We start from the raw sequence: 25,660 nt of genomic DNA on the forward strand, positions 1-25,660 counted from the left end.
AGAGCAGTACTGCTGACAGGCAGAGACTCAGACCATAGAAATACAATTAGTAGAGAGGGCTCTCTCTGAGGGTTAGAATAAAAAAAATACTGTATATACTTGAGTATAAGCCTAGTTTTTCAGCACATTTTTTGTGCTGAAAAAGCTGCCCTCGGCTTATACTCAAGTGAGGCGGGCGGTGGGGGCGGCGAGAAAGAAGCCCTTTCTCTCCGCTCGTGCCGCCACCCGCTCTCCCCAGTCAACCATTCCTTAAGAAGCGTACAAGAACAGCGGTTCTTTACTCTCCCCAGGCAGCTTGTTCCATTCCTGAACTGCTCGCATAAATGCAAACTTGGCAAAGGAGGAAGAGGAAGGAGCAGCCCAAAGGGCTGCTTTCGGGCTGCTCGTTCCTCCTCCTCCTCCACAGCGGCAAAGGTGAACTGGCTTATACTTGAGTCAATAAGCTTTCCCAGGTTTTTGTAGGAAAATTAGGTGCCTTGGTTTATATTCGGGTCGGCTTATACTCGGGTATATACGGTAAGTTTGTTCTGGGTATAACCTTTTGTGTGCATGCACAAACTAAGTTTGTGCTACTGGACAATTTTTTTATTTATTTTGACTGCGTCAGACCAACACGGCTACCTACCTGAATGTGAGGGTTGGGGTTAGGGTTAGGTTGGCAGTCCAACCTAAAAAGTGCAGGAGAATGGGCTAAGACTACAGTTGAAAGCTAAGGACCAAGACCATCAAAATGCAATTGGTAGAGAGGGCTCTGTGTGTGATGTCATTTCCCTTCCTCTCCTGGAGGAGGGGTACTTCCTCCTGGTACTACGTCCTGCTCCTCTCTCTTCCTTTGGCCAGCCAAGAGGACAGACATCCCCTTTGCCTGCTCCAGTTCAAGCAGATGCCAGAAACTGGTTATACAGTCAAACCTCGGCTCCCGAACGTCTCTGTTTTGGCTCCCGAATGCCGAAAACCCGGAAATAACTGCTCCGCTTTTTGAACAATTTTCGGAAGCCGAACAGCTTCTGTGCAGTTTTTTTCTTTTATTGCCATTGACTTTGTCAGCCACCCTTTGATCCTCGGTTGTCGAATGTTTCGGAAGTCAAACTGTCTTCCGGAATGGATTACATTCGACAGCCAAGGTTTGACTGTACTGTAAAGGTAAATATTGTTGGGGGATTGATCATTTGTTTTACAGACAACTGAGTGAGTTTCTGTTCTGTATGTGATGCAACTTTCAGATGCTGGCCAGAGAAACCAGAATGGTTACACAACTGCAAGATAAGAAGAATGAGATCATTCTGAGCTTGCAGCATCTGGAAGAATAGCCTTGAAAAACTGTGCTTTTATTATTTTATTATTTATTGAATTTATATACTGCCCTATACCTGGAGTTTCTCCTTAGACTACTGCTGTGTGCCACAGTATGCTAAGTGAGACGTTCCACTGTTGGGACCAGCAGCCATAAATGGACTTTCTGTATATATTGCAACAATTACGCTTAATACGGGCAATAAAGAGCTACAGTAATTGCCTGGTCTGCTCTTGCGTCTTGATAAGGAAAAGTTCCGGCTGTCACCTTCCCCCCCCCCCCCCCGACGATGAGCGGGCACCCCTTCACCCTGTTCTGGACTTCCCCACACACACAAGTTGCACAAGCACCCACATAAGCCCTTGCGATAAAGGGTTTCCCCAAACGCCCCGATTTGCGCCCCTGAAAAGCCTCTGAACTCACTCCTGTCAAGCCCGTTCCTCGCTCGGGCCATTTTATCAATGAACGGCAACCCACCAATCAGGAGCATGCATTCAGCTCAGCCTGCAAAATGGAACGTTCAGCTGCCGCTCTGCACGCCTCGTTTAACCCACTGACGAGGTGATGACAGGTTAACAATGGAACTGTTACTATGATGTTCTTTGAGAGGAAGTTATTAATTATAACTGGATACAATGTAACTACTGGACAATTTAGACTCTGGGATGGTCTGTTTGACATTACAAATGTTTATTATTGTAAAAATCCATATCTTCGGAACGCAATGTCCGATTTGCTCCATTCTGGTGTCTATCTTCTCCTTAGGAGATGGCCTCTCTATCCCCTCGGTCCCCGCCATTCTCCGACCATCGGAAGATTATTATTTTGATACTGTATGGTTTTCTGACATCCATCTCAGTGTCTTTCATAATCCCCTAAGCGGTAGAACACATACACACTAGGTGCTGCCCCCACCCAGGTGATCCAGTCAAACACCTACTAATCTGTTGCCATGGTTGCAGACATCCTCCTCAGTGTTTCCCCATTGTTCTCTCCCAGTAGAAGACCTGAATGTATATTGTACCCACCCTTAACCCATTCATCAGTTCCTGCCACCCTTCCTGATATGTAAAACTTGTTTACCCGTATGTAAATCTTGCTAGAACCTACTCTCTCCCCCTCCCTTCCCTGACGTAGTGATGATGTATTTTGCAGTGTATTCTGGGCAATTGCGGGAAGTTTTTAAAAGTTCATGACACGCTTTGTTCGGGGTTCGGATCCTCCTGAACCTTGTTGCGCAATAAACTCCTTTGCTTTTGCTCCAACCTCCGGCTGGTCTCCATTGACTCCGCAGTGAACCACGGGCTTCCTCCGTAGGACCGGGAGCTGAGCAGCCTCTACCCGGTAATTTCTGTAACAGTCTTGAGCTGTTTATCCATCAGGGCAAATCCGCTTGCAAAAGCTGCATGTTTACAACTCTGCTGGAAGTGTGCTGGGCGATTGGTTTATGGCAGGAGTTTGGAGGCCATAGGTATTTTTGCCTGCATAATTTTTACTCCTGCCATTGTTATGAACCAATGCATGATAATAAGTAAATTATATTTTAAACTTACTTCCCATGTTGTTGACTTTGTTAATCAGGGAAAGAAAGGGAGAGTCAGTTGAGTTGATAGCTGGACATGCTCAAAACAAGGTTTCATAGCCTAATCCCTGTGCTTTTAATGTTGCAGCCAAGGATGGGATTCCCCCCCCCCCCTTTGGTGTCCTCTGCTGTGGGCTGTCATTGGGGTCCAAGGATTACACACACATGAAGGAGATGGTTGGTTAGTGAAGGAACGGCCGCTGCTGCTTCAACCATGACGGTCCCTGGCAGGGCTTCGCTGCCCCACAGGGGACTTTCCTTGCCAGGTTCCAGCCCCCCTCCCTGCAAAGAGGCTGGAATCCTCCCCCCCCCCAGTCCTGTTGATTGCATGGGGGCTGCTTTTCATCTCCTGTTTCTGCCTGCTGCGTCGGCAGGCCGTGGTGTTCCAAGAGTCAAAATGACATAGAATCAGAGAGCCATAGAGTTGGGGGAGACCAAAGGGGTTAAGGTCTCAGAGCTAATGTGTTGGGTTTTGGGGAGGGGTTCTCAACGGCACCCACCAGCCAGAAGAAGAGGACATCACACAGTGGAGATATAAGAAGAAAACTTGTATTAAAATGCTTATGAAAACAATGGGGCTGAGGCCCCCCCCTGTGCTCAGGCTCCCCATTCCACCGCTTGGCTCCATCCTCCTGGCAGCTGCCCCATGGCTAGTCATGCTCAGGCAGACACGTTAATGGGCTCAAAGGCTTTGATATCTTGAAATTGGTCACAGGAGAAATTAACCAGCAGCTGCTTCGTCCCACTCTTGCTGGGCTTGACCTCGAACTCAAGGCGGGTGCTCTGCTTGGCCGGCAGGGGTGGCGCTCTGCAAACAAGGAGCAAAAGGAGCCAGTCAGCTGGTGTTCAGGAGGAGCTGTGGGCCTGGCATGGGCAGTGGCGGAGCTTCATGCACCGGCACCGGGGGCAGGGAGCTGGCGGGGGCGGGGCTGGCACGCGTCCCGGGGGTGAGGCGTGCTGCCTGCAGGGGCGTGGTGCATGTTCTGGGGTCGGGGGACGCCGCCCGCAGGGGCGGGGTGCACATTTTGGGGCGGGGCGCGCAACCTGCGGGGGCAGGGTGCCCAGTGCGGGCTGGGGGGGGCAGCTGTGATGGAACCCCACCGGGATCACGCCGCCCGGGGTTGTGCGCTCCCATGGCCCCCCTTCCTTTGCCCCTGCGCATGGGGGCTGCCTGGCCCACCTCTGCCCTTCAGGACTCCAGGGCTAGCTCCAGCAGCAGCAGCCACCAAGCCAGAGGCTCTCCCAGGCCCAGCCCACCAGGCGGGGTCTCCCTCTGGCTGCTGGGCTCCCATGCACAGGCTAGTCTGCTTCTTCATTTGTTTTTCACTACTACTTAGATTAAGCACAATAACTGTGAGTTGGGGGAGGAGCTTGGAGGCTAGGAGGGCAGCTGCCAAAGGGACCAGGGCAGGGGGGTTGGGGCTAATGGGGTCCATGTTGGACATGCCATGATCATTCAGGTGGATCAGAAGGTACAGCCTGAGGTACAGCCAGTGGGGGGACTCTGAGCTTGGAGAAATGATGAATGGCAGCCCTAGGCTGAGCATTGCCCAAAGGGATTGCATGATGGACCCACTGGGGGGGGCAATGGGTGCTGAGCAATCTTCTATTACCCACCACCTCCCTCTCAGACCACTCTAGGAAGAGCAGCTCTGGACGGCCCCTCCTTCCCCCATCACCTTGTGGCAGCGGCAGCAGATGGCAGGAAGGGTTGGAAGCTGCCCAGAGTGGCTGGGGAAATCCGGCCAGATGGGCGGGGTACAAATAATAAATATTATTATTATTATTAAGGGTATTTTGGGGGGCGTATGCCTGGGAATTTATCCTACTTCTGATTTGAGGGTCAAACTAAATGTTCCCCAATTAAGCAGCTCAGGCTGAAGGTAGCCATGAGCTCCCACATACACGCCAGCCAGGTGGGGAGCCCGGGAGCCAGCCTGGGCCCAGTTGAGCACACAAGTGGCTTGTGGGACCTTCATTGCTCCAATATGGAACACGGGTCCCTCTCCCCACAAAATACTTCAACATCCCATGGAAAGCTTGCTCATGAGGAAGCAGGGACCCAGGGTCCCAATTCCTCTCTGGAAGGATCCTCCTTGAAGTCTTTCTTCCAAGATCACCTTTCTTCCTCAGAGTAGTTTGTCCTCATTGGCTGCCCAGCCACCTCCTGACTTTGGGTGTGCCAGAGAAACAGCAGCCCAGCTCTGCCTTTGCCAGTTCCTGGCTGGAGTGTTGAAAGGCAGTGTGGACACCCAGCCCCAGCCCCACACAGCTGCCACCAGGTGGGGTGAGTGACAGCACCAGTGCTAAGCACTGCCTGGGGTGGTTGGCAGGCAGGGATGGGGTACAAATGAGCCGTTTGAGCAGTGGGGTACTGGTGGGGGGGAGGGTTTTCACCACTATTCATGCAAACATTTCTAAAAGGAGGCAGAAACCCATGACTGCAGCAGAGGCTGTCTGTACACAGCTCTCTCTCTCTCTCTCTCTTACACACACACACACACACTCATGATTCCCTGAAGCAATTTCTCAACTATTAAAAGACATCTCTGAAGCAAAAGGCCCCCACCTCTGTCACTGACAATTCCTGGCACACGTAGAAAAGTGGCCTTGGAAGGTGATAGAAAAGTGGCCTGTGACTCTTTCGGGTAGTGAGCAAAGGAAGCCCCACATGGCCAGGAAGACACAGGAGTCCCTTCTGGGCGCCCCTTTCCAGACCCCCCCAAGGAGACTGGAGCCCCAACTTTGCCTGCTCTGGAAGTGCAGCTGAGGAACTGGGAGGTCGGAGCACCACAAGGGAGCACCCCAGCAGCCACCCCCAGTCCTGGGGAGGGGACATGGCACCCCTTGGAGGTGGCCGCCTGTCTGGATGTCCCAGGTACTTACTCCAGCTTGAGCTTCTCTGTCAGCAAGTCACTGCCCTCTGCCTGCAGCACACAGTCCTTCACTTCTTCATTGAGAGGATTGGTGAAGACTACCTCCACCTTCAGCGGCTGGTTCACCTTCGCCGGTCCCAGCACCTGCCCAGAGAAAAGTACCCATTGAGCAGGATGGCCACTACCCAGGCCTCCCAGGGGGCAGGCCAGGGGGCAAAGCCAGGAGGGCACAGACCTCCAAAGGCATGCCTGGGAGGGCCACGCATCGCCCAGCAAGCAGAGAGAGAGAGAGAGAGAGAGAGAAACTCGAGAGGTAATTCTGTGAGCATCAAGGCAGGGAGGCACTCAGGAGCCTCTCCTGGGCACAGAGACAGCTGAGGAAGGCTTACTTTCAAGGTGATGGAGGGGTTGCTCAGCGTGATGTCTCCTTCCACCACAGCTTCGCTCCCCTCTGAGAGTTGGCACAAGGCTGTGGCTCGAATCATGTTGTCTGGTGTCAGGCGTTGCTGGTACTCAGCATATGAGATCTTGAGAGGAAACTTTTTCTCTGAAAGTGACAAGTAACCAAAGGCCCACATCATGAGATGTGGGTCACGCAAGCAGGCAGGGGCAGACTTTGGTCTTCCATAGTTCAGCACAGGGCCGTCTCATCATAGGGGCTGGGTGGCGCGGTGCACCAGGGCGCCAGGCCCCCCCAGGGGCGCCCCCGCGAGCCCGCCGGCATACCGGGCGCCCCCTCCCCAACCCATGCCCACCCCTACGGGCGGGCTCTCGCGCACCGGCGGGCGAGTTACAAGCCAGCCGCCCTCCAGAGCCCCAGCTGGAGCGCTGGGAAGGGCGCGCAAAGCCCCGCGCAGCGCCACGCCCCTCATCCCCCGCTCGCCTCCCTCCCTCCCACGCTGGCCGTCCCCTTAAGACGGCCCTGGTTCAGCAGCACCCGTGGAAGGCCAAATTTGGCCTTCCTACCTCATGCACATGCACTGCATCATAGTTGCAACACCTTGTGGCTCAGCAGCTGGTGCAGAGGAACCTCTCGTGGTGCCCTAAATCCCCCTCTGAAGCCAGGAAGAACCCCAAAGCGTTGCCCTTTCTTCAGGGGAAGATGAGTCCCATAGCCCTTGGTGGAGAACAGTCAGGGGCTGCCAAGGCAGGAGCTTGGCTAGTGGGGGGGGGGGGGTCTGGGGAGCATTGATCCCCCTCTTCCATGTCCCCTGCTCCCCAACATTGCCCATGGGTGCAAAAAGAGGAGGCCCCCATCTCTTGGGGTAGAGCAAGTGGGAAAAGGGGGCAGGCCAAGCACAGACGTCAGCACACACCAGCAGTGGGTGTTCCTTGCACCCCAAGATCTGAGGAGGTCGCTGGAACTCGCCATCCCCTGCCCCAGCAAGCCAAAATGGAGACCTATGAGAAGTGCCTCTACCACCACCCCCACCTGAGTGGGGCTTCTCCAGATGGCCCGGCTGTGGCTTGGGGGCGAACTGAGGAAGAGGGGGCATTGGAGGCTGCCCCTTTGCTGTGGGGAGCCCACAAAAGGCTTACCTTCTTGCGGGCCCAGAGTCACTGCGAGAGAGTCCTTCCAGACTTCATGGATGGGCTTCCCATTGTAGACAATGGACCAGGCGGTCATCTTGGCCGTCAGGCTCCTGGCCTCAGAGGCGAGGTTCTTCAGGGTGAAGACCAAGTCAACATCCTGACCAACCTTTGGCTCAGGGCTCTTGGACTTCAGAGTCCCTGAGAGGTTGGGGTTCACAGCATCCGGACCCTTGGCAGATATGGCATTGAACGTGTTCAGGTTCAGCTTCTCGCTGGCCTTTTTGAAGATGGCTCTTTCCTTCTCTGAGCCTGGAAGAGAAACAGCAGGTGGCAAAGCCCAGCGGGGCTGTCAGGCCCCAATGCAGGAACCGTAGGGGCCAGCAGTTGCATGAAGGGCACCATCCCTCTCCTTCCCCAGGCCAGGGGCTCTTGGGGCCTCGGTCTCGCAGCCATCCTAGCAGTGCAGGGCCTGGTGGCACAGAAGGGCTGGGGTCCTGAGGGCTGGCAGGCAGGCCATGGGGCTCTTTGCTCAGGCCTGGCTTGGGTGTGGCGCATGGACTGAAAACCTTTGCCTGCCCTCCCTCCCTCTCATTGATGGGCAATGCCACCCACGTTCCACCCTCCCTGCCCTGCCCAATCTGCTGACAGGGCGCCCAAAGTAGCTTCTGGGAATTGCTTCTGAGAAACACCTGAGCCTCCATGGGTGTAGCCAAGGGGGAGTAGGGGAGCAGCTGCCCCCCCATCAAGTAAATCCATAAAAAATATTTAACTGAGGTTCTGCCCCCCCCCCCAACAAAAATACTGGCTACACCCATGTGAGCCTCCCTCTGCTTTTCTCTCCTGATGGGCCAGTCTTGCTCCCCACAACTTGAGTGAGTGTTCATTTCCTTGGCAATAATCCAGATACCTCAACATTTCCAGTTTCTGTCTCAATTTGCATGCCTTACCTTCTGGGTATTTATAATTGTTGGTGACATCCTGGCGGGCGTAGCTGCCCACGGCCTTGGTGCTTGTGTTTTGGCCAATTGTCTTGGTCTCAGAGTAGACCTTTGTTTTCTTTCCCGTGTCCGTGTCATACGTCCAGGTGACGCGGTCGGCATTGACCTCTGCATAGACGAACGGGCAATCGTAGTTCAAGTCGACGTCTCCTTCCTTGATGGCTGTCAGCGAAGCTGGACCACACTGGAAGATGCCTGCAAGAAAGAAAGGGAAGGAGAACCAGTGGGCATTCTGCACCTCAAGGCCACATGCAACAAAACAGTATTTTTGGGGGGGGCAAACGAAACCCCAGCTCGCAGATACATTTAAAACACAATGAAAAGCATACAAATAAGTTTTCATAGCAAAGACCCACTAAGTCAGCTGGGAAAGCCTGTCAGAACAAAAATATATTCAGCTGCTTCCAAAAAGTGCAGATCACAGCTGCCTGTCATATCTCAAGAGGGATGCTACTCCACAGAAGTTGCTTTTGGTGAAAACCATTGTTGTAGGCATTGTGAGTTTGGGGGTGAGAGAAGGGGCAGAGAGAGAGGCAGGGGAGATTTTTGGAACTTGCAGGAGAAACCTGCCAGCTGCAGCCACCTGCTGGACAGCCAGTGCCAGATTTACGTAGAGTCAAAAAAAGCTTTAGCTTAGGGCCCCACTCACTTGGGGGCCCTCAAAAAAAATTAAAAGAAAAAAACCTGGATGTACATTTCCAAAATATAAGATAAAAAACAAATAAAATAAAACCTACATACAGCAAAAGTGTTTTGTGTTGTGTATGGACCTATTAAAATTAATTTTATGTATATTGGTAATTCAAAATTATTTTGATGTGAATGGACAATTTGTTGTTGACAAAGGACAGCTGGACATATAAAGGGCCCCATTACCTTCTGTAGCTTAGGACCTCATCAAACCTAAATCCGGCCCTGTGGGCAGCAAAGGGATAAGATGGTCTCTCTTGCAAGGAACCTGGTTCCAAGCTGTATAGGGGCCGTGTATTTAAGTACCAAGGCCTTGAACTTGGCCCGATAGCAGAATGGTGGCTGGTGCAAATTCCAAATGTTGCTTCTGGTTGGTCCCTACAATCAACCTTTTTTCTTCTGCACCCCACAAAATCTTTCCTTTCAAAAAATACATATTATTGTACACAACACTCCAGCAGGTTCCGTAATATGATGGGCAAAAGGTACCCCTGCTTAATTTTCTTTAAAAATTAATTCCATTTTTCATTCATTTTCCTTCTGTCATTGACTGCTCCCACAAATCCCCCACCAGGATGACATTGCAGCAAAAGGTTGTGTGCGCCCCTTTGCCAGGCCCCCTAAAATCGGTACATGTAAAACAAAACAATCAACATTTAATAGTGAATGATACAAAATTATATTTAAAAATAAGAATAGCTGGTGGGAAACCTTGCGAATCACTGTTCCTATAGCACTGACTATTCCAAAAACACTGGGGGGAGAAAAATTATGACTCCCCCCCTTTTTTTTAGATAGCATAGGTAAGCTTCCCTAAAACAAGAGCTCCTGGACCTCTTTGTCTGAACTTTGGCAGGTTTCTTAAATAAGGGCGGCTCCCAGTCTCAGGTTCCCAGTTGCCCACATAAAATGGGGAGAGGCAAGGGGGCTTCTCCCCACCTGCCCCAAATGCCAACGGCAGCCCCTGAGGAGGGACCACTGCCCTTCCTTCTGAACCTTCACAGAGACATTTCGTTGTTTCCCGCAAGGGGACAATGACAATAAAGATTTATTCTATTCTATTCTCTCAGGACGGGATGCCTCTTATTCCAATTCTGCCACAAAATAAACAAGCAACCTTCTTTTGCTCCCATGGAGAAAAAATAACCCTTAAAGGTCTTGTGGGATGTGATCCATGGGTAGCAGTCAAGTACAACATTCCTTCATAGAATCATAGAATCCTAGAGTTGGAAGAGACCCCAAGGGCCATCCAGTCCAACCCCCTGCCAAGCAGGAAACACCATCAAAGCATTCCTGACAGATGGCTGTCAAGCCTCTGCTTAAAGACCTCCAAAGAAGGAGACTCCACCACACTCCTTGGCAGCAAATTCCACTGCCGAACAGATCTCACTGTCAGGAAGTTCTTCCTAATGTTTCGGTGGAATCTTCTTTCTTGTAGTTTGAATCCATTGCTCTGTGTCCGCTTCTCTGGAGCAGCAGAAAACAACCTTTCTCCCTCCTCTACATGACATCCTTTGATATATTTGAACATGGCTATCATATCACCCCTTAACCTTCTCTTCTCCAGGCTAAACATACCCAGCTCCCTAAGCCGTTCCTCATAAGGCATTGTTTCCAGGCCTTGGACCATTTTGCTTGCCCTCCTCTGGACACGTTCCAGCTCGTCAGTATCCTTCTTGAACTGTGGTGCCCAGAACTGGACACAGTATTCCAGGTGAGGTCTGACCAGTGGTACTATTACTTGATCTAGATGCTATACTCCTATTGATGCAGCCCAGAATTGCATTGGCTTTTTTAGCTGCTGCATCACACTGTTGACTCATGTCATCCACCTTTGCAAAAATGCAGGTGGAGAATTATTGCTGATTTTAGATTTCCCATTATAGTCAAGGAGTAGGGGACAGAGCTTGGGATTTAGCAGATCAGAATTGGTCCCAAATAGTGAATTGAACTGGAACAACACAGATCTTTGATTCTGCTGCCTGCCACTTAGCCCCTTGCCAAACGTGGGCATTTCTGCCTTGGGGAACAGTGTGGCAAGAAGGCAAAACCCAAATCAGCCCCCCGCCCCAGTCCTCACCTGTGCTCCTCTCCTGGGGAGTTGCGTCCAGAATTTGCCACCCATTGAACTGGGATCCAAGGTCCGGCCGGACAAACCAGCCTTCATTCCAGACATGGAAGTTCCTGGGCCAGAGAATAAACAAGCCTGAGCTGAAGGTTTGCAGTGAGATGAGGGCAGATTGCGGCTTCCACCATGGCAACTTCCTCCTGCCGAGGGAAGCAAGGAAAGGACCAAGAGATCCCTTTCACCCTCCCCCCCCCACCCAGGGCCCTGCCTCTCTCTGCAGAAATGCGACTGGTGCTGGTGCAGGTGCAGGTGAGGTGGGGGGAAGAGTCAGGCTGAGTTACCAGACACTGTCGGAGGCAATGTTCACGGGGTTCCCAGAGCTGTCATAGTACTCGTCCACAGTCAGGTTTCTGTCGGTATCGTGGGCAGAATTGAAATTAGAGATCATGCGTGCTGGAATTCCCAGGCATCGGAGGACTGAGAGGGAATGAGAGAGAGAATACGAACTTTGTGAGGCTGTTCTGCAGAGGCAGAGGCAATGGCTGCAGAATACTCTTGGCTGAAACATCAACTTCTCAGGCAGGTGCTCTTTGCTCTGTAGCCTGTGAGCGCTCCTTGGGAGACATTGCCATTGACCAAACCCCCCCCCCCCCCGGTGGACTGGCACAACAGCAAGCATGGAAAGGGGTTGGAGACCAGGGAGGGGTCACTGGAAGGAAGTAGAGCAGTGCCTGCCATTCCCACTTTCAGGTGCTGGGTGCAAGAGGCAGGTGCAAAGTTGAAACTTCATCACTAGATAGATGGCTGCCTCGTGCCCCACTGCCCTCTTTGTCAGGGCCAGCACTTTTTCTGCCTCCTCACACATCTGAAATGCCAGGGGGACCCAGCAGAGCCTGTCAGATGACTGAGACCACCAGCCCGGAAAGAGCCCCACCAGGGGAGTTTGCAGATCCAGAGAGGGTGACGCTTCTCTCCCCAGTCACAACACACACAAACACACCCAGCCCAGTTCCATGCCCAGGATCCTAGGCAGAAATGGCCACAAGTCTGAATCAAAGCTCAGACGAGAAGGACAAGTGCAGGTTGCTCTGAGCCATGAGGAGGAAGGGGAGCCGTGGAGCAAAGGGCTCTCTGGACCCAGCTATGGCCCCTTCTCCTTACTTCCAGTCTTACTGGTGCAGCACATCCTTCTGTCCAGCTCCTAGGCCTGTGTGTGATTGTGACCCCTGGACTGGACATTTCACTTGCCACAATTACATCAAATGATAGGAACATAATGAAATGTTGAAGCAGAAAAGCATAAATCAAGGAGCTGGAAGGGACCCCAGGGATCATCTTTCTAGTGCAACCCCCTGCAATGTAGGAAACTCAGCTAAAGCATCCCTGACAGATGGCCATCTAACCTCTGCTTAGAAACCTCCAAGGAAGGAGAGTCCAGAACCTCCCAAGGTTTCATGTATTATAAAAAGTAAACACTTATTTGACCTCAGTTATTGACATAGAGGGGGATACCTACAAATACAGTCCAAAAGGCACACAGGGAGTTCTGCATGTATGGGAGAAATTTAAAAAGCAAGTGATCTTCACTGACCTGGTGCAAAAAAATCTTGTCATCCAGAGGAGCCCTGGCTGCCTAGATAAAACACTATAGCGTGCGCCCCCCCCTTACCTGAGAGTAAGGCCCACTCACCTCACAGAGTGTTTGTTGTGGGGGAGGAAGGGAAAGGAGAATGTTAGCCGCTTTGAGACTCCTTCGGGTAGGGATAAAGCGGGATATCAAATCCAAAAACTCTCTCAGTGCAGCTTTCTTCTGAGTAGATAGTTATTTGCTAGATGCAATTCAGCTGCACCAGATGACCTTGTTTAGCTAGGAGCTGGGGTGGATTTCACCCCACGCCTTGCAGAGCTGAGCAGACGCTGCCAACGGGCCTTGTGCCCCTTGGCAACATCCGAAGACCCTGATCCACCTGATCCAGTGCTGGGTGGATTGGACACTGTGCCTTGCAGAATCAGGCCCAGGCTGCCACTGGGCTCAGCACTGGTGGCAGCAACAAGCAGCTCTGGTTCGCCCAGCCCTACCCATTGCCACCCCACCTGATCTGGGGGTTCTGAATCAGTAGCTCTACTGGTCAAAATGGGAGCATCAGCGATCGCCCTCTCCCAGCAGAAACAACCCAGGACTGCCCCAAGAAAACACATGTGGCAAAGAGGAGTGCTAGGCCCTAATGGGCCTCCCCCTTATCCACTTGCTATTGACCAAGCGGATAGCTAGCTAATCAGGAATATATATATAACCTATCCATTCTTAAAGAAATCAGCCCTGAGTGCTCACTAGAAGGACAGATCCTGAAGTTGAGGCTCCAGTACTTTGGCCAGCTCATGAGAAGACTCCCTAGAAAAGACCCTGATGTTGGGAAAGATGGAGGGCACAAGGAGAAGGGGACGACAGATGATGAGATGGTTGGACAGTGTTCTCGAAGCTACTAACATGAGTTTGGCCAAACTGCGAGAGGCAGTGAAGGATAGGCGTGCCTGGCGTGCTCTGGTCCATGGGGTCACGAAGAGTCGGACACGACTGAACAACAACAACAAATATATATATATATATATATATATATATATATATATATATATATATGCCTTTCCCCCCTTCCCTTCTCACTTCCCTCTGTGGCCCCCTAGCCTTGTGCTATGGTCCCCCATTTATGTGATTTTCACCTGTGGCCCCCTTGGAATATCCTGGGGGCCCCCAGGGGGTCATATGGTCCCCGGTTGGGAAACACTGCTCTAGAGAATTTTCTGTGACCCCTTGGTTGTGGGGGTTTGTCATCAAAATAACAATGCATTATTGAGGTTGAGTAAATCTAGAGACTAACAACCATAGTTCTGCAAATTTCTGGTTAGACAGATTGCAAAGAAAAGCAATGTAATTTGCAGACACAGAGCTCTGTTTGACATCACTTCCCTTGAGTTCTCTAGCAGGAAAAAGACAAAGGGATTTAATTTTTTTCTACTTCCTCCTGCTTCAGAACTCATTATCTTTTCCGCCATGCTTCTGAGACAGATGGATGTCTGTCTGGTCTCTGCTCCAGTGGAGATTCCATTTTTGAGCTCAACTATGCATTGTAATCTAGAAGCAGAATTTGCCTATTTGTAACTTCTGGAGTCAAGTGCAAGACTTTATGTAAGTACCATTTTACTTGTGATTCTTTTATTAAGAGGGAGAAAAGGGGAAATCATGTATCCCATCCTTCCCACAAAATCCATCCAACAATGGTTCCCTGGGGACTCTGAATGTTCTGGGGGTGGTGGGGGGCAGCAGCAGAGAAGCTGCTTGCAGCAAAAAGTAATGGCACCCTTTGCACTCAGCCATCCATTTTGCCCAGACTAAACGCTTGCTGATTGACGAAGAATTGATGCTTTTGAATTATGGTGCTGGAGGAGACTCTTGAGAGTCCCATGGACTGCAAAAAGATCAAACTTATCCATCCTTAAAGAAATCAGCCCTGAGTGCTCACTGGAAGGACAGATCCTGAAGCTGAGGCTCCAGTACTTTGGCCACCTCATGAGAAGAGAAGACTCCCTAGAAAAGACCCTGATGTTGGGAAAGATGGAAGGCACAAGGAGAAGGGGACGACAGAGGATGAGATGGTTGTACAGTGTTCTCGAAGTGACTAGCATGAGTTTGGCCAAACTGCGAGAGGCAGTGAAGGATAGGCGTGCCTGGCGTGCTCTGGTCCATGGGGTCACGAAGAGTCGGACACGACTGAACGACTGAACCACAACAACAACCAACGCTTGCTGCATGCCTGCCACCTGTGGTTTGGCTGCTGACCAGAGGCAGCAGAGCCTGCCATGAAAACCCACAGCTGGTGCTTGAGCTAATTCCTCACCCCAGCAGCTTGGTGGTTCATGCCGGTGGTTCAGGCAGACCTACCTGTATTCAGCACTCCAGCAAACACCCAGCACTGCCCATACAGGACAGGTCTAAATCCCGCATCCTTCCATTTTCTCAGTATGTCCACACTTCCATTCCAGCTGCTTGGACTCTCCCCACCACTGTAATTCCCACTCCAGTTTCCTTGCAGTACTCCTCTGTCGTCATTGCTGTTGACCTGCAGCAGGGGAGGGGGGAGTTGAGAGAGGCCAATGAGCTGCTCCTGCTCCTCCCCCCTTTTTGCACAGGCTGGATTGGACCAGGGAGCAGCAGGAAGGGATCAGGGGGCTGCCTGCCTTCCCCTTTCCACCCATGATCCCACCTCCACATAATTTTGCAAAGCAGTGAGGAAAGTTAATAGAATCATAAAATTGTAGGCAGGCAGGCGACAGCCTCCTCGTGTCTCCTCTCAGGGACACTCGCTCCCATCCGTTGGGGTAGGTGGGAGGCTGGTTTGTGCTGGGCTTTCCTTACCATGGCGCTGAGCACCCGCCCAATGTATTTGGGGTCATTTCGTCTGCGCACATCAGCAGTTGGGTCCTTGCGGTAGCTCAAGCTCCGGTCTAGGATGGCAAGGCAGATGTCCAAAACCTCCTCTTGAAACTGAACACAGAGAGAAAGACAAATGAAATGTGGCGTCCTGTGGCAGCATCACCCAGTGCTGCACACATAACCTGGAGCTCCCCCAGGAGGCATCTTGGCCTGGCCAGGAGTTCCAGGCTCCCCAAGGGAATGGCTGAGCTTCAGCCTGTGGGATGGGTTTTAACTGCGATTTATCCCTCCAAGTGGCCATGTCTGTTTCAAAACCCCATCCTTGGCAGCAAAATTAAATGCACAGGAATTAGGCTGTAAAACTGCATTTTGAGCGAGTCCAACTATGAACTGGTTGAAGGGAGAGAGAGAGAGAGGACCAGGAGGTACTATTTGTTCCTTCCTCTGCAGGAGAGGAGGGGAAATGACATCACACAGAGCCCTCTCTACCAATTGCATTTCTATGGTCTGAATCTGCCACTCAGCAATACAGTTATGTGGAATTAGGGCCTTCTCATGTGTTGGGGGAATTACTGGCTTCTTTTGTGTTTTGATTTTGTATTTTTCTGTTGTGAACTGTGATCTTTGGAAGAAGGCCAATATACAAACTTAATAAAATAATTAATTAATATAAATATAAGATATCAAGAACACGTGCTTGTGAGGTTTGGCTGGTAATCTCTCACAGGGCCTGGGTGGGCGAGAGGGGCCCACAATGGCTCCAAAGGTTTCCTGCCCCTCTCCCTCCCTTGGGCAGAGGCTTGGGAGAAAGACTGTCCCAGAGAATGTTCAGCTTGTTAAGACGACCCAGGCAAGGGGCTCCTCTTCCTCCCTCTCCCCCCCTTCCTGGGATTGCCATATGCCCTCCTTTTCCAAGACATGTCCTCTTTTTCATGGGTAGAGTCATCATGTCCCCCCAAAAAACAAAGTCTTTGAGCTTTTGGTGGATTTTTACAGCATTTTCCTCAAAAAGTGCCCTAGTTGCCATACGTCTGTAGTTTTCTGGACATTTCACCAATTTGGCAAAAAATCCGCCCAGACACCGTTTTGACAGTCCGATTCACCGACGTGTTTGGGGAAAACCGAGATGTATGGCAGCCCTATCATGGTGATCCATAGTTAAAAGTGTTGTTGTTCAGTCGTTCAGTCGTGTCCGACTCTTCGTGACCCCATGGACCAGAGCACGCCAGGCACGCCTATCCTTCACTGCCTCCCGCAGTTAAAAGTAGAAGTCGGTAAATGTGTCCTGTTTTTTGCTCTTCAAAATATGGCAACCCGAAGACCCCCAGGGACCGTCCAGCCAGCCTGGGAAGTGAGCTCTGGTCGAGGGAGAGGAGACATGAGGCATTGCCATCCACACCTGGAATTGAGGAGCAGCTGAAAAAGTCCTTTGTTTTCACACCCAGCACCCGTTTTCTCTCTCTTCGTTTGAGAAAACAAAATAAAAAATTCTTTCCAGTAGCACCTTAGAGACCAATTAAGTTTGTTCTTGGTATGAGCTTTCGTGTGCATGCACACTTCTTCAGATACACTGAAACAGAAGTCACCAGATCCTTAAATATAGTGAGGGAGTGGGGAGGGGTATTACTCAGAAGGGTGGTGGGAATGGGTGATCAGCAGATAGGTGTGGAAAACCTGTTGACGACTCTTAAGACTCTTAACAGCTGCAATTAGTCTTGCAGGGAAAGGCAAGGGGTGAGATGGCTAAAGATAATGAGATAAGAATCCAATGTCTTTGTTCAAACCAGGTTTCTCCATTGCTTTAAGTTTGGTGATTAGTTGCAATTCAGCCACTTCTCTTTCCAGTCTATTTCTGAAATTTCTTTGTATTAAGACAGCTACTTTGAGATCTTTTATACAATGTCCTAGGAGATTGAAGTGTTCTCCTACTGGTTTCTCTGTCTTGTGATTCCTGATATCAGATTTATGTTTTCGTTTGAGTGGGGAAACGGGATTTGGAGGGCGTGTGTGTGCGCGTAGCTGAGCTCCAGTTGCTCTGGGCATTTCTGGACGGGGCCGGTACCGTCTCTCCTAACCCCACCCCATCCCGGTGTCCAGCCCCCGCCCAAAGGCTCCCCTCTACCTGGCCAAAGTTCCACCCGAAGCTTGAGATGCGGTTCGCACTGCCCACGAAGACAACGCCAAACTCGGAGAGGACGTATTCCTTGCGCTCCGCGTCGTTGCCCATGAAGACGTCGTCTCCTGCAAGCGAAAGGAACACACCGGTGCTGAGGGGCCATTTGGGTGGGGAAGAACTAGGAATCCCCAATACCTCCTTGCAGGGGCGTAGCAAGGTAAATTGGTACCCGGGGGCAAAAAAAAATTTGTCACCCCCCCCCAGGCATGGGAAGGTCAGGTGGTACCCGGTGCGGAAAATTTCTTGTCAACCCCCCCATTGATTTCCCCCCCCCCCACAAAAATTGTTTTACGTTATTTCAGATTTTCTTACAAAGGAATAATAACAAGTAATAATAAAAAAAAACTTTTATTTATATCCCGCCCTCCCTGGCCAAAGTCGGGCTCAGGGTGGCTAACATCAGATACATAACATTGGTATAAAATCAAACAATAATTAAATTACCTCCTAAAAACATCTCAAAATGAAATTAAAGTCTAATTAGATGGCTTTCCACAGGGTTAGGGTTGGGAACAGTAAAGTGTTCTCTGAACTGATATTTCAGCCTTTATAACATAGGAAAACAGCCAAGTGAACAGCTATTTTGGTGGAGGAGGGTCAAGATATTAACCGATATGCATGAAATTTCATATATAGCTATATAATCCCTAGTATAGTAAGATAAGACCTTCGGAGCAGGTATTTTCCAAAAAAAAAAAAAAAAAATTCAAAAAAATTGTTCCTTGATAATTTGTCACCCCCTCCATTATGGAACCCAGGGCGGCCCGCCCCCCCTCGCCCCCTTGCTACGCCCCTGCCTCCTTGGGACACCCCCAGCCCTTCTCCCTGTAGCTGCAGGTGGCCCATCCTGTCCCTGCACGCCTTGGGTGCAAGAGGCCCCCCGGTGCCACTCCTGAGCCACCCTGAGGCCGCTTCGTGCAGCTGGAAGCACCTAGCCAGGAGGAGGACGAGGAGGAGTCTTGGGTGGGTCCCCGCAAGAAAAGGCCGTGGGCCGAGGGGGCATTCGTCGGGGGAGGGGACAGTGGGATGGGGTCGCTGGCATCAAGCGCTGGGGTGCCATGTGTTTTTGGTTTGTTTTCGTTCTTGTTTTTAATTAAGTATTTTGTGTTGTGAACCGCCTTGAGATCTACGGATGAAGGGCGGCATACAAATTTAATAAATAAATACCTGTCACCCAGGGGTTAAAGAGCAGCACGAAAGTGCCAAGGTGGGAGGCGCCGGCGTTCGTTTTGATCCCCAGCCGGTAGCGCCCGATGGCGGCACTCGCAGGGCTGGAAATGGCGATGTTCAGGGAGTTCGAAGCCGCTGGAGAGTCCTGGACGGCGCCCCAGGAGCCGCCGCTGGGTGCGGCGCTGGTGATGCCAAAAGCCACGCGGGTCTTGTCGTGCAGGGCAGAGGTCGATCCTGGCAGCAGGAGGAAGGCGATATGAGCTTTGGGCATAGTGGAAGACGTCACATCTTGGGCAGCCCGCACTCCGGGGTGGGGGCCTTTACGCCAAGTGGCTCCCTCGACATGAAGAGCCAAGGAGTCACCCAGCTGGGCTCTGCATTTCGGTGGCTGCGCACAATGCAACCCAGAGGGTCAGCTCCCTTCGAAGAGGGTGGTGGCTTACCTGTTTCGACGGTGAACGTGAGGCTGCCTGGAGCTGGTGCTGCTCCCCCGAAGGCCAGAGAGATACTGAAAAGTTGTCCCCGTCGCACCACCAGCTCGGTGCCAGGGTACTGCTCGGTGTGGTGCGCGCTGCCATTGGCTTTCCGCTTCCAGTCAATCTTTGGCACATCTGCAAAAGCGGGGACAAGACCACAAAAGTTGAGGCAGAGAGAGGCTCGCTTGAGCCTTTCCTAAACAGGTCATGCCCTAGCAGCGACCCAGAAGGCACCCTTCAGTCACAGGGCACTCCTTTCCCTGAAGACCAAGAGCCAAGGGACCGCCTTTCCTAGCGCCCCTTTCCCTCAGACCGGCTGGAAAAAAGCGCGTGAAATGGAGCTCTTGATGCTCAACTTCACCGCATTTGACACCAATGCAAAAAGATCTCCCGTGCGAGAGGAGGAGGAGATCTGTGGCAGCTGCGGAGTTGTGGGCAGGAGGGTAGGGCAGGCCCTCCATGTGGCGCTGCGGCACTTCGGCAAGAGCAGCCGCTGCGGAGCAGGGCCTGTCCCGGCCTGGCGCCAGCTGAGCTCAGTCGCTTTCTGCGGATTCACGTGTGTTGGGTTGCGTATACAGAACCCTGACAGAAACCGTCGTCCCCGGTGCCAAAGTATTTAGTCTAGGGATGGATTGTGACTACGCAAAAACCACTCACGAATTTGAGGGCTCAGCACTTGCTGGGCAGCTCCGGACCGACCTCTCTTAGCGCCTAGGACGGGTCCGGGCGGGCGAGCAGTTCATCAGGGACGGAGGGGAGTGGGGCACTCGCCCAGTCTCTCGCCATGGGAGTCCGGCCACATTCTGGATGCGGCCAAACCTGCACACGCGCGCTTTCTCTCTGCAACCGTCCCTCGCGTGTCCTGCATCGCCCTGGCAAGACTCCAGGCCCCTCCGCTCCTCGGCCCGGGGTGCGGAGCGCTGTGGCTGGGCTGCAGACCGAAGGAGCTGGGCCCCGAGGCCCCGAGCCCAGCCGCGTCCCGCAAGAGCCGGCTTGCCCTGCCACCGCCTCTCGCTGTAATTACGGCTCTTCAAACGGGGCGGACAGCGCACGGAGCGTGTCCCGGTGGGAAGAGGCAGCCCCGGGTCCCAGCCCAGGAGGCAGCCGGGGACTAAAGATTTGCCTTTGGGAAGCTGCTGCTTGGCGGGGGACGCCCCATAACGGAACTGCCGGAGCTTCGTTGGTCCCCCCAGCTGGCGAGGCTCCTCGGAGAGAGCCGGCCCCGCCTTGCGGAACACGCTGTCACTGGAAGTCCAATGGACGCCTGCTGAAAACTTTTCCGCGCTGCCCAGCTCATGCAGACAATTAAGACACCACCTTTCAAAGGTTCATAGAATCGTGGAGTTGGAAGGCACCCCAAGGGTCATCTAGTCTACCCTCTGCACTGCAGGAATCTGTTGCCCAAGGTGGGGCTGAACCCATGACCCTGAGATTAAAAGTCTCATACTCTACGGACTGAGCGATCACTAGAGAGGGAGTTCCAAAGGTTGGAGCAGACATCATAATACTGTGGTTAGTGGAGGATCCCTGTGTTTAGATTTTCATGTGCTTTTAACTGCATATAGATGTTGTAAGCACGGGCTCTTTCTGTGATATAGTGGTATATACATATTCCTTGGGGTCAGGATAGAGGTTAACTTTACGCCCCCCCCCCAGGCGATCAGCCTCCCTGCCCTGCCCCTGGTGGTCCCCTTTCCCATCCATGTCCTTGATGAGCTGCCTGGTTCTGCTTTGCTGCCTGCCCAGGATGAGCCCCACCGGTCTTTATCCACTCTAGAAAGCAGACCACCCTCACCAGCCCCTCCAGGCTGTGCTCCCAGCAGCAACAGGACTGGGGGGAATGGGCAGGGCTGTGCCTAACCCCTCTGGGCAGGGGGGGGGCAGGTGTACTGGGTCCGTCCGAGCAAGGTAGGGTGCATGGCTAGAGGAAGGCCAGCCCACCAGGGAGATGCAAAGGCTCCCCCTGCAGAGGAAGAGGCAGGAGAACCCAACTGGCTTGTATTCTATTAGCTGATGCTGTGGAGGGGTAGAGGAGAGGGAAAAGGCAAAGGCAAAGCCTTGATTTGCTGGCATGCCCAACAGGTCCATGAAATGATGGCCAAGCCTTCCCTATTGACACCTGCCCAGCTCTGCAGGCAGCCCATATTGGAGCCTTGCCCAGGGCAGCTTGTACTCACCAGCCATGCTTTCACTTGTTCTGCTGCTCTTTGGGTCCTCCGGAGAAGCTCCTAGGGATAGGATGAGTCTCCCAATGGGTTTGGAAGCACCTTATATGCAGCACACTGGAGACTCCTCCTTTTTGTCCAAAGGTGGGCGAGGCTCACAAGCCACACCAACAGTGCTGCAACCTTCCCTGACAGTGTGCCTGCCATGGGAGGGGCAGGCAGGAGTGATTCTGGGTGGCTCTTCACTCCAGGAAATCTGATGACAGAAAGGGTGCGTGCAGCAGGGTGTCATTTCCAGGTCAGAAGAAAGGGACCTGAATCAGCCAACAGTAACCTTTTCCCTAGTCTTTCTAGGAAGGCCTCGGCACAAAGCCCTCAAGTGGCCAGCTCTCTGGGACAGGTACACAGGCCTCTGTACAAGTAGGGCAAGGCATCTCTTAACTCATGCAGCCATGAAGCCAGCATTTCCCACTGGGGAACAGCTGGGTGGTGCAAACAAGATGAATTTTAACAGGGATAAATGTAAAGTACTACACTTGGGCAAAAAAATGAAAGGCACAAATACAGGATGGGTGACACCTGGATTGAGAGCAGTACATGTGAAAAAGATCTAGGAGTCTTGGTAGACCATAAACGTGACATGAGTCAACAGTGTGATGCAGCAGCTAAAAAAGCCAATGCAATTCTGGGCTGCATCAATAGGAGTATAGCATCTAGATCAAGGGAAGTAATAGTACCACTGTATTCCGCTCTGGTCATACCTCACCTGGAGTACTGTGTCCAGTTCTGGGCACCACAGTTCAAGAAGGATACTGACAAGCTGGAACGTGTCCAGAGGAGGGCAACCAAAATGGTCAAAGGCCTGGAAACGATCCCGTATGAGGAACGGCTTAGGGAGCTGGGTATGTTTAGCCTGGAGAAGAGAAGGTTAAGGGGGGATATGATAGCCATGTTCAAATGTATAAAAGGATGTCATATAGAGGAGAGAGAAAGGTTGTTTTCTGCTGCTCCAGAGAAGCGGACACGGAGCAATGGATTCAAACTACAAGAAAGAAGATTCCACCTAAACATTAGGAAGAACTTCCTGACAGTGAGAGCTGTTCGGCAGTGGAATTTGCTGCCAAGGAGTGTGGTGGAGTCTCCTTCTTTGGAGGTCTTTAAGCAGAGGCTTGACAGCCATCTGTCAGGAATGCTTTGATGGTGTTTCCTGCTTGGCAGGGGGTTGGACTGGATGGCCCTTGTGGTCTCTTCCAACTCTATGATTCTATGATAACCTCATTAAGCTGCACTCCTTCCTTAACGCTAATTCCTTGCTGCATCCCACACTCCCTGCATGTCAGACACTCTGCCAGCTGCAGTTCTGCTGAGTGGGAGATGGCGGATGGCTGCAGCTGCCTGTGCACAGGTCAACTCTTCCCTGAACTTGTTACCAGAGAAGTCAAGGCCATTTCTGACAAATGCAGGAATGCACCGCCTCCTCCCTCCAATATGCCCATCCCAGCACAGGATTGATGACAGGCCTGTGGCAACAAAGCACTCAAGGAAGGAGACCCTCCAAAGGCACATCAGAAAGGGTCCCTTTCACTCCCTCCCTCCCTCTCTCCAGTATTCTTGGGCAACGCACATGCAGGAGAGGCTCAAAGCTTCTTATGTTAATAGGCTTCTTAAACAACTGATGCATATTCATGCACCAACTTATTTTTGCTGCCACACATGAAACAGGCCTGGCTGGAGCCTCCAGAGGTGGCTCTTCCTCAGCATTTGTCCCTTGCTCTCTCGGCCAGTGCTGGGAGCAAGCAGGCAGGGGAGCTGTGATGGGGCCTGCTGGATTACAGGATCCAGCCATTTGCACCAGTGACTGTTATGGAAGTGACTAAGAAGTGCTTCCTTATGTCAAAACCCTCCATGAAAGATTGTGTGGCAAGGAACCACTGTCCATATGCGTTTCTACTCATGAGACGGATGTGACTCCACTGAGTCACGAGCTGATACCTCTACCAATTCTTCAAGTGTTCCAGTTTCACTCAAAGGAAAAGCAGAGGGAACCCTCTTCCTGCTAATGGGCCTTCCCATTGAAACTGGAAAGCAGCCCTCTTTCTACAGGAAGTCAAGGCAGAGCCTTGGTGCCACTTGGGAGCACATGGCAGGCCAGCCTTGCCTGCTCTTCCTCTCCTGATGCAGCGGTGCCAATGCCATCCCTTTGCCCAACAAACATCTGAAGACAGCAAGTCCTCCGACCAGTTTGTAGACTGGGCATCTGTACAAGGAACTGCATCCCACAGAGAAAGCCTCACTTGGGGAGGCACATGGCAGAGTGTGGAGCAAGTGGCCCAAGAGCTGCCTTCTCTCAGGGCAGAGCTCAGAAGCAAAGGTGTGCTCTGCTGTTGGCTCCACCATCCTCCAGGCCACGACAGAGGAAGCAATGCTGGCATTTCCCTGCTCACCTCACAGTGACTGATCCAGCCAGAATCTCCTTTATGTTGCTCCATTCAGGCTGCCTCAGCACTGAGTGGCAACAGAGGCCAACGGCAAGCAAATTATTATGAAGGGCCACACCCTGAGCTGATGGTTTTCCTGTCCAGGGAATCTTGTTATATCTAGTTCTGCATGTTCACCAGTGACTGTCAGGGATAAAAGTGTGGAAAAGATCACTCCTCCCCAGGACTGTGGCTCACCCGCTTACCTGGAGGGAGGGGCAAGGTGGGGCTCAATCAAGGGACAGCGTCCGTCTCTCTCTCTCTCTCTCTCTCTCTCTCTCTCTCTCTCTCTCTCTCTCTCTCTCTCTCACACACACACACACACACACACACACACATGTGCACACACACACCCTCCAGCTGCCATCAGGTTGACTGGACAGGATCATTCCTGCCACAGAATCCTACATCTTCAGACCTTCCACTGCCCTCAGATGAGGAGCACCTGGGGTGGGGTGGGGGCATGTGCTGGCCTGTGGCTACTGACAGTGAGGTTGGCAAGCTTGGGGGGGGGGGAGGGAAAGAGGAGAAAGATTGCCTTTCCCACCCTCTCAGTGCTTTGTCCCCCAACAGAGTTTCTCCTAGACCTTATTGCAGGTGGTGAGTTTGCTCAGATCCTGGCCACCCCCCTCCCCGGCAGTGCTCCAGGAGAAGGTACAGTTGTCCTCACCTGTTGATGGAGAGGGGGGCCCCCATGCTCTTGGTTGCCCTGACACTGGCCTTGGGGTTGGGCTGTGGTTGCTCTGGCCCTCCACCTCCATCTGGGCCCAACTCCTTGTTGTTTCCAAGGTACTCTTAGTCTTGTGCCTTGTGGAGGGGCAGCAGAAACCCCCTCCTGGCACCTCCCTCCCAAATGAAGGGGTCCGGGAGTTTGGGAGCCTTCCTGCCTCTTTGGCCAGAGATATTGCCCCACTTCAGGGTGACTCGCGTGACACAGTTATGAAAGTCAGATGGGGAGGAAATGCTGGAGCAATCTGGCCCCAAATGAGCAAGAGCGAGGGAGGAAGAGCTGCTGGGGCAATCCTGCTGGGGAAGGGATGTGCCAACCCCACAGTTCTTGGCTCCTGCTCAGCCTCTCCTGGGGTGGACAGGCTGACTGGCTCACGCACCCCAAGGATGATGCTCACAAGGCCAGGAGCAGATTGGGTTGGCTGTGTGTGCTTTAACCAATGTGAGGAAATATTTAACCATCAAGTGGTTGCTGTTTGAATTGCAAAACGGTTGACCCAAAGAAATCCTGTTCCTTGCAAGGAACTGGCTATGGGTTCAAGGTGTGGGCCAGGACTATCCACCCCCTGTTCAAAACTCACCTTAGCCACAACCTTGCTGCCACCAGCTCTGATGGCTTCACTGGCTCTAAAAGGAGAGCAGACTAATATTCATAGCGCTGGAGTGTTTCTAATAGTAGTCATAGCAGCAGCAGGGACTCTCAGAATTATACGTAGAGTTGGATAGGGTCCCAAGGGTCATCTAGTCCAATCCTGTCATAGTCCCATGCTGCTCAACCAGGCAGAGCTCAGTGGCAGGAGAGGCCAGCTAGCCAGCTGAGTCTCAGGGGGTACTTGCCTGGAGGCAGAGTCTATATGCAAGGTTCAGTCCAGTCCTAAGGTCAGAAGTAAGGGATGCGGGTGGCGCTGTGGTCTAAACCACAGAGCCTAGGGCTTGCCAATCAGGTTGGCAGTTCAAATCCCTGCAACAGGGTGAGCTCCCATTGTTCGGTCCTTGC

The 25,660-nt window shown here is 52.2% G+C and overlaps 1 protein-coding gene across 1 annotated transcript; it reads right to left on the minus strand.

Moving 5' to 3' along the window:
• Positions 1-3,445: 3,445 nt before the first annotated feature.
• On the minus strand, positions 3,446-21,515 carry LOC117049220 (protein-glutamine gamma-glutamyltransferase E-like). Its single transcript, XM_033153953.1, has 13 exons — positions 21,470-21,515; positions 19,260-19,427; positions 18,814-19,050; positions 17,593-17,711; positions 15,453-15,581; positions 14,979-15,156; positions 11,383-11,518; positions 11,054-11,157; positions 8,233-8,478; positions 7,292-7,594; positions 6,142-6,299; positions 5,763-5,896; positions 3,446-3,684 (listed from the first exon to the last, which is right to left on the minus strand). The coding sequence occupies exons 1-13, from the start codon at positions 21,474-21,476 to the stop codon at positions 3,537-3,539; spliced, it is 2,067 nt and encodes a 688-aa protein (XP_033009844.1). The 5' UTR covers positions 21,477-21,515; the 3' UTR covers positions 3,446-3,536.
• Between the last annotated feature and the right edge of the window lie 4,145 nt (positions 21,516-25,660).

Source organism: Lacerta agilis, chromosome 6 (assembly GCF_009819535.1).
Source record: "Lacerta agilis isolate rLacAgi1 chromosome 6, rLacAgi1.pri, whole genome shotgun sequence".
Classification (NCBI taxonomy): Eukaryota; Metazoa; Chordata; class Lepidosauria; order Squamata; family Lacertidae; genus Lacerta; species Lacerta agilis.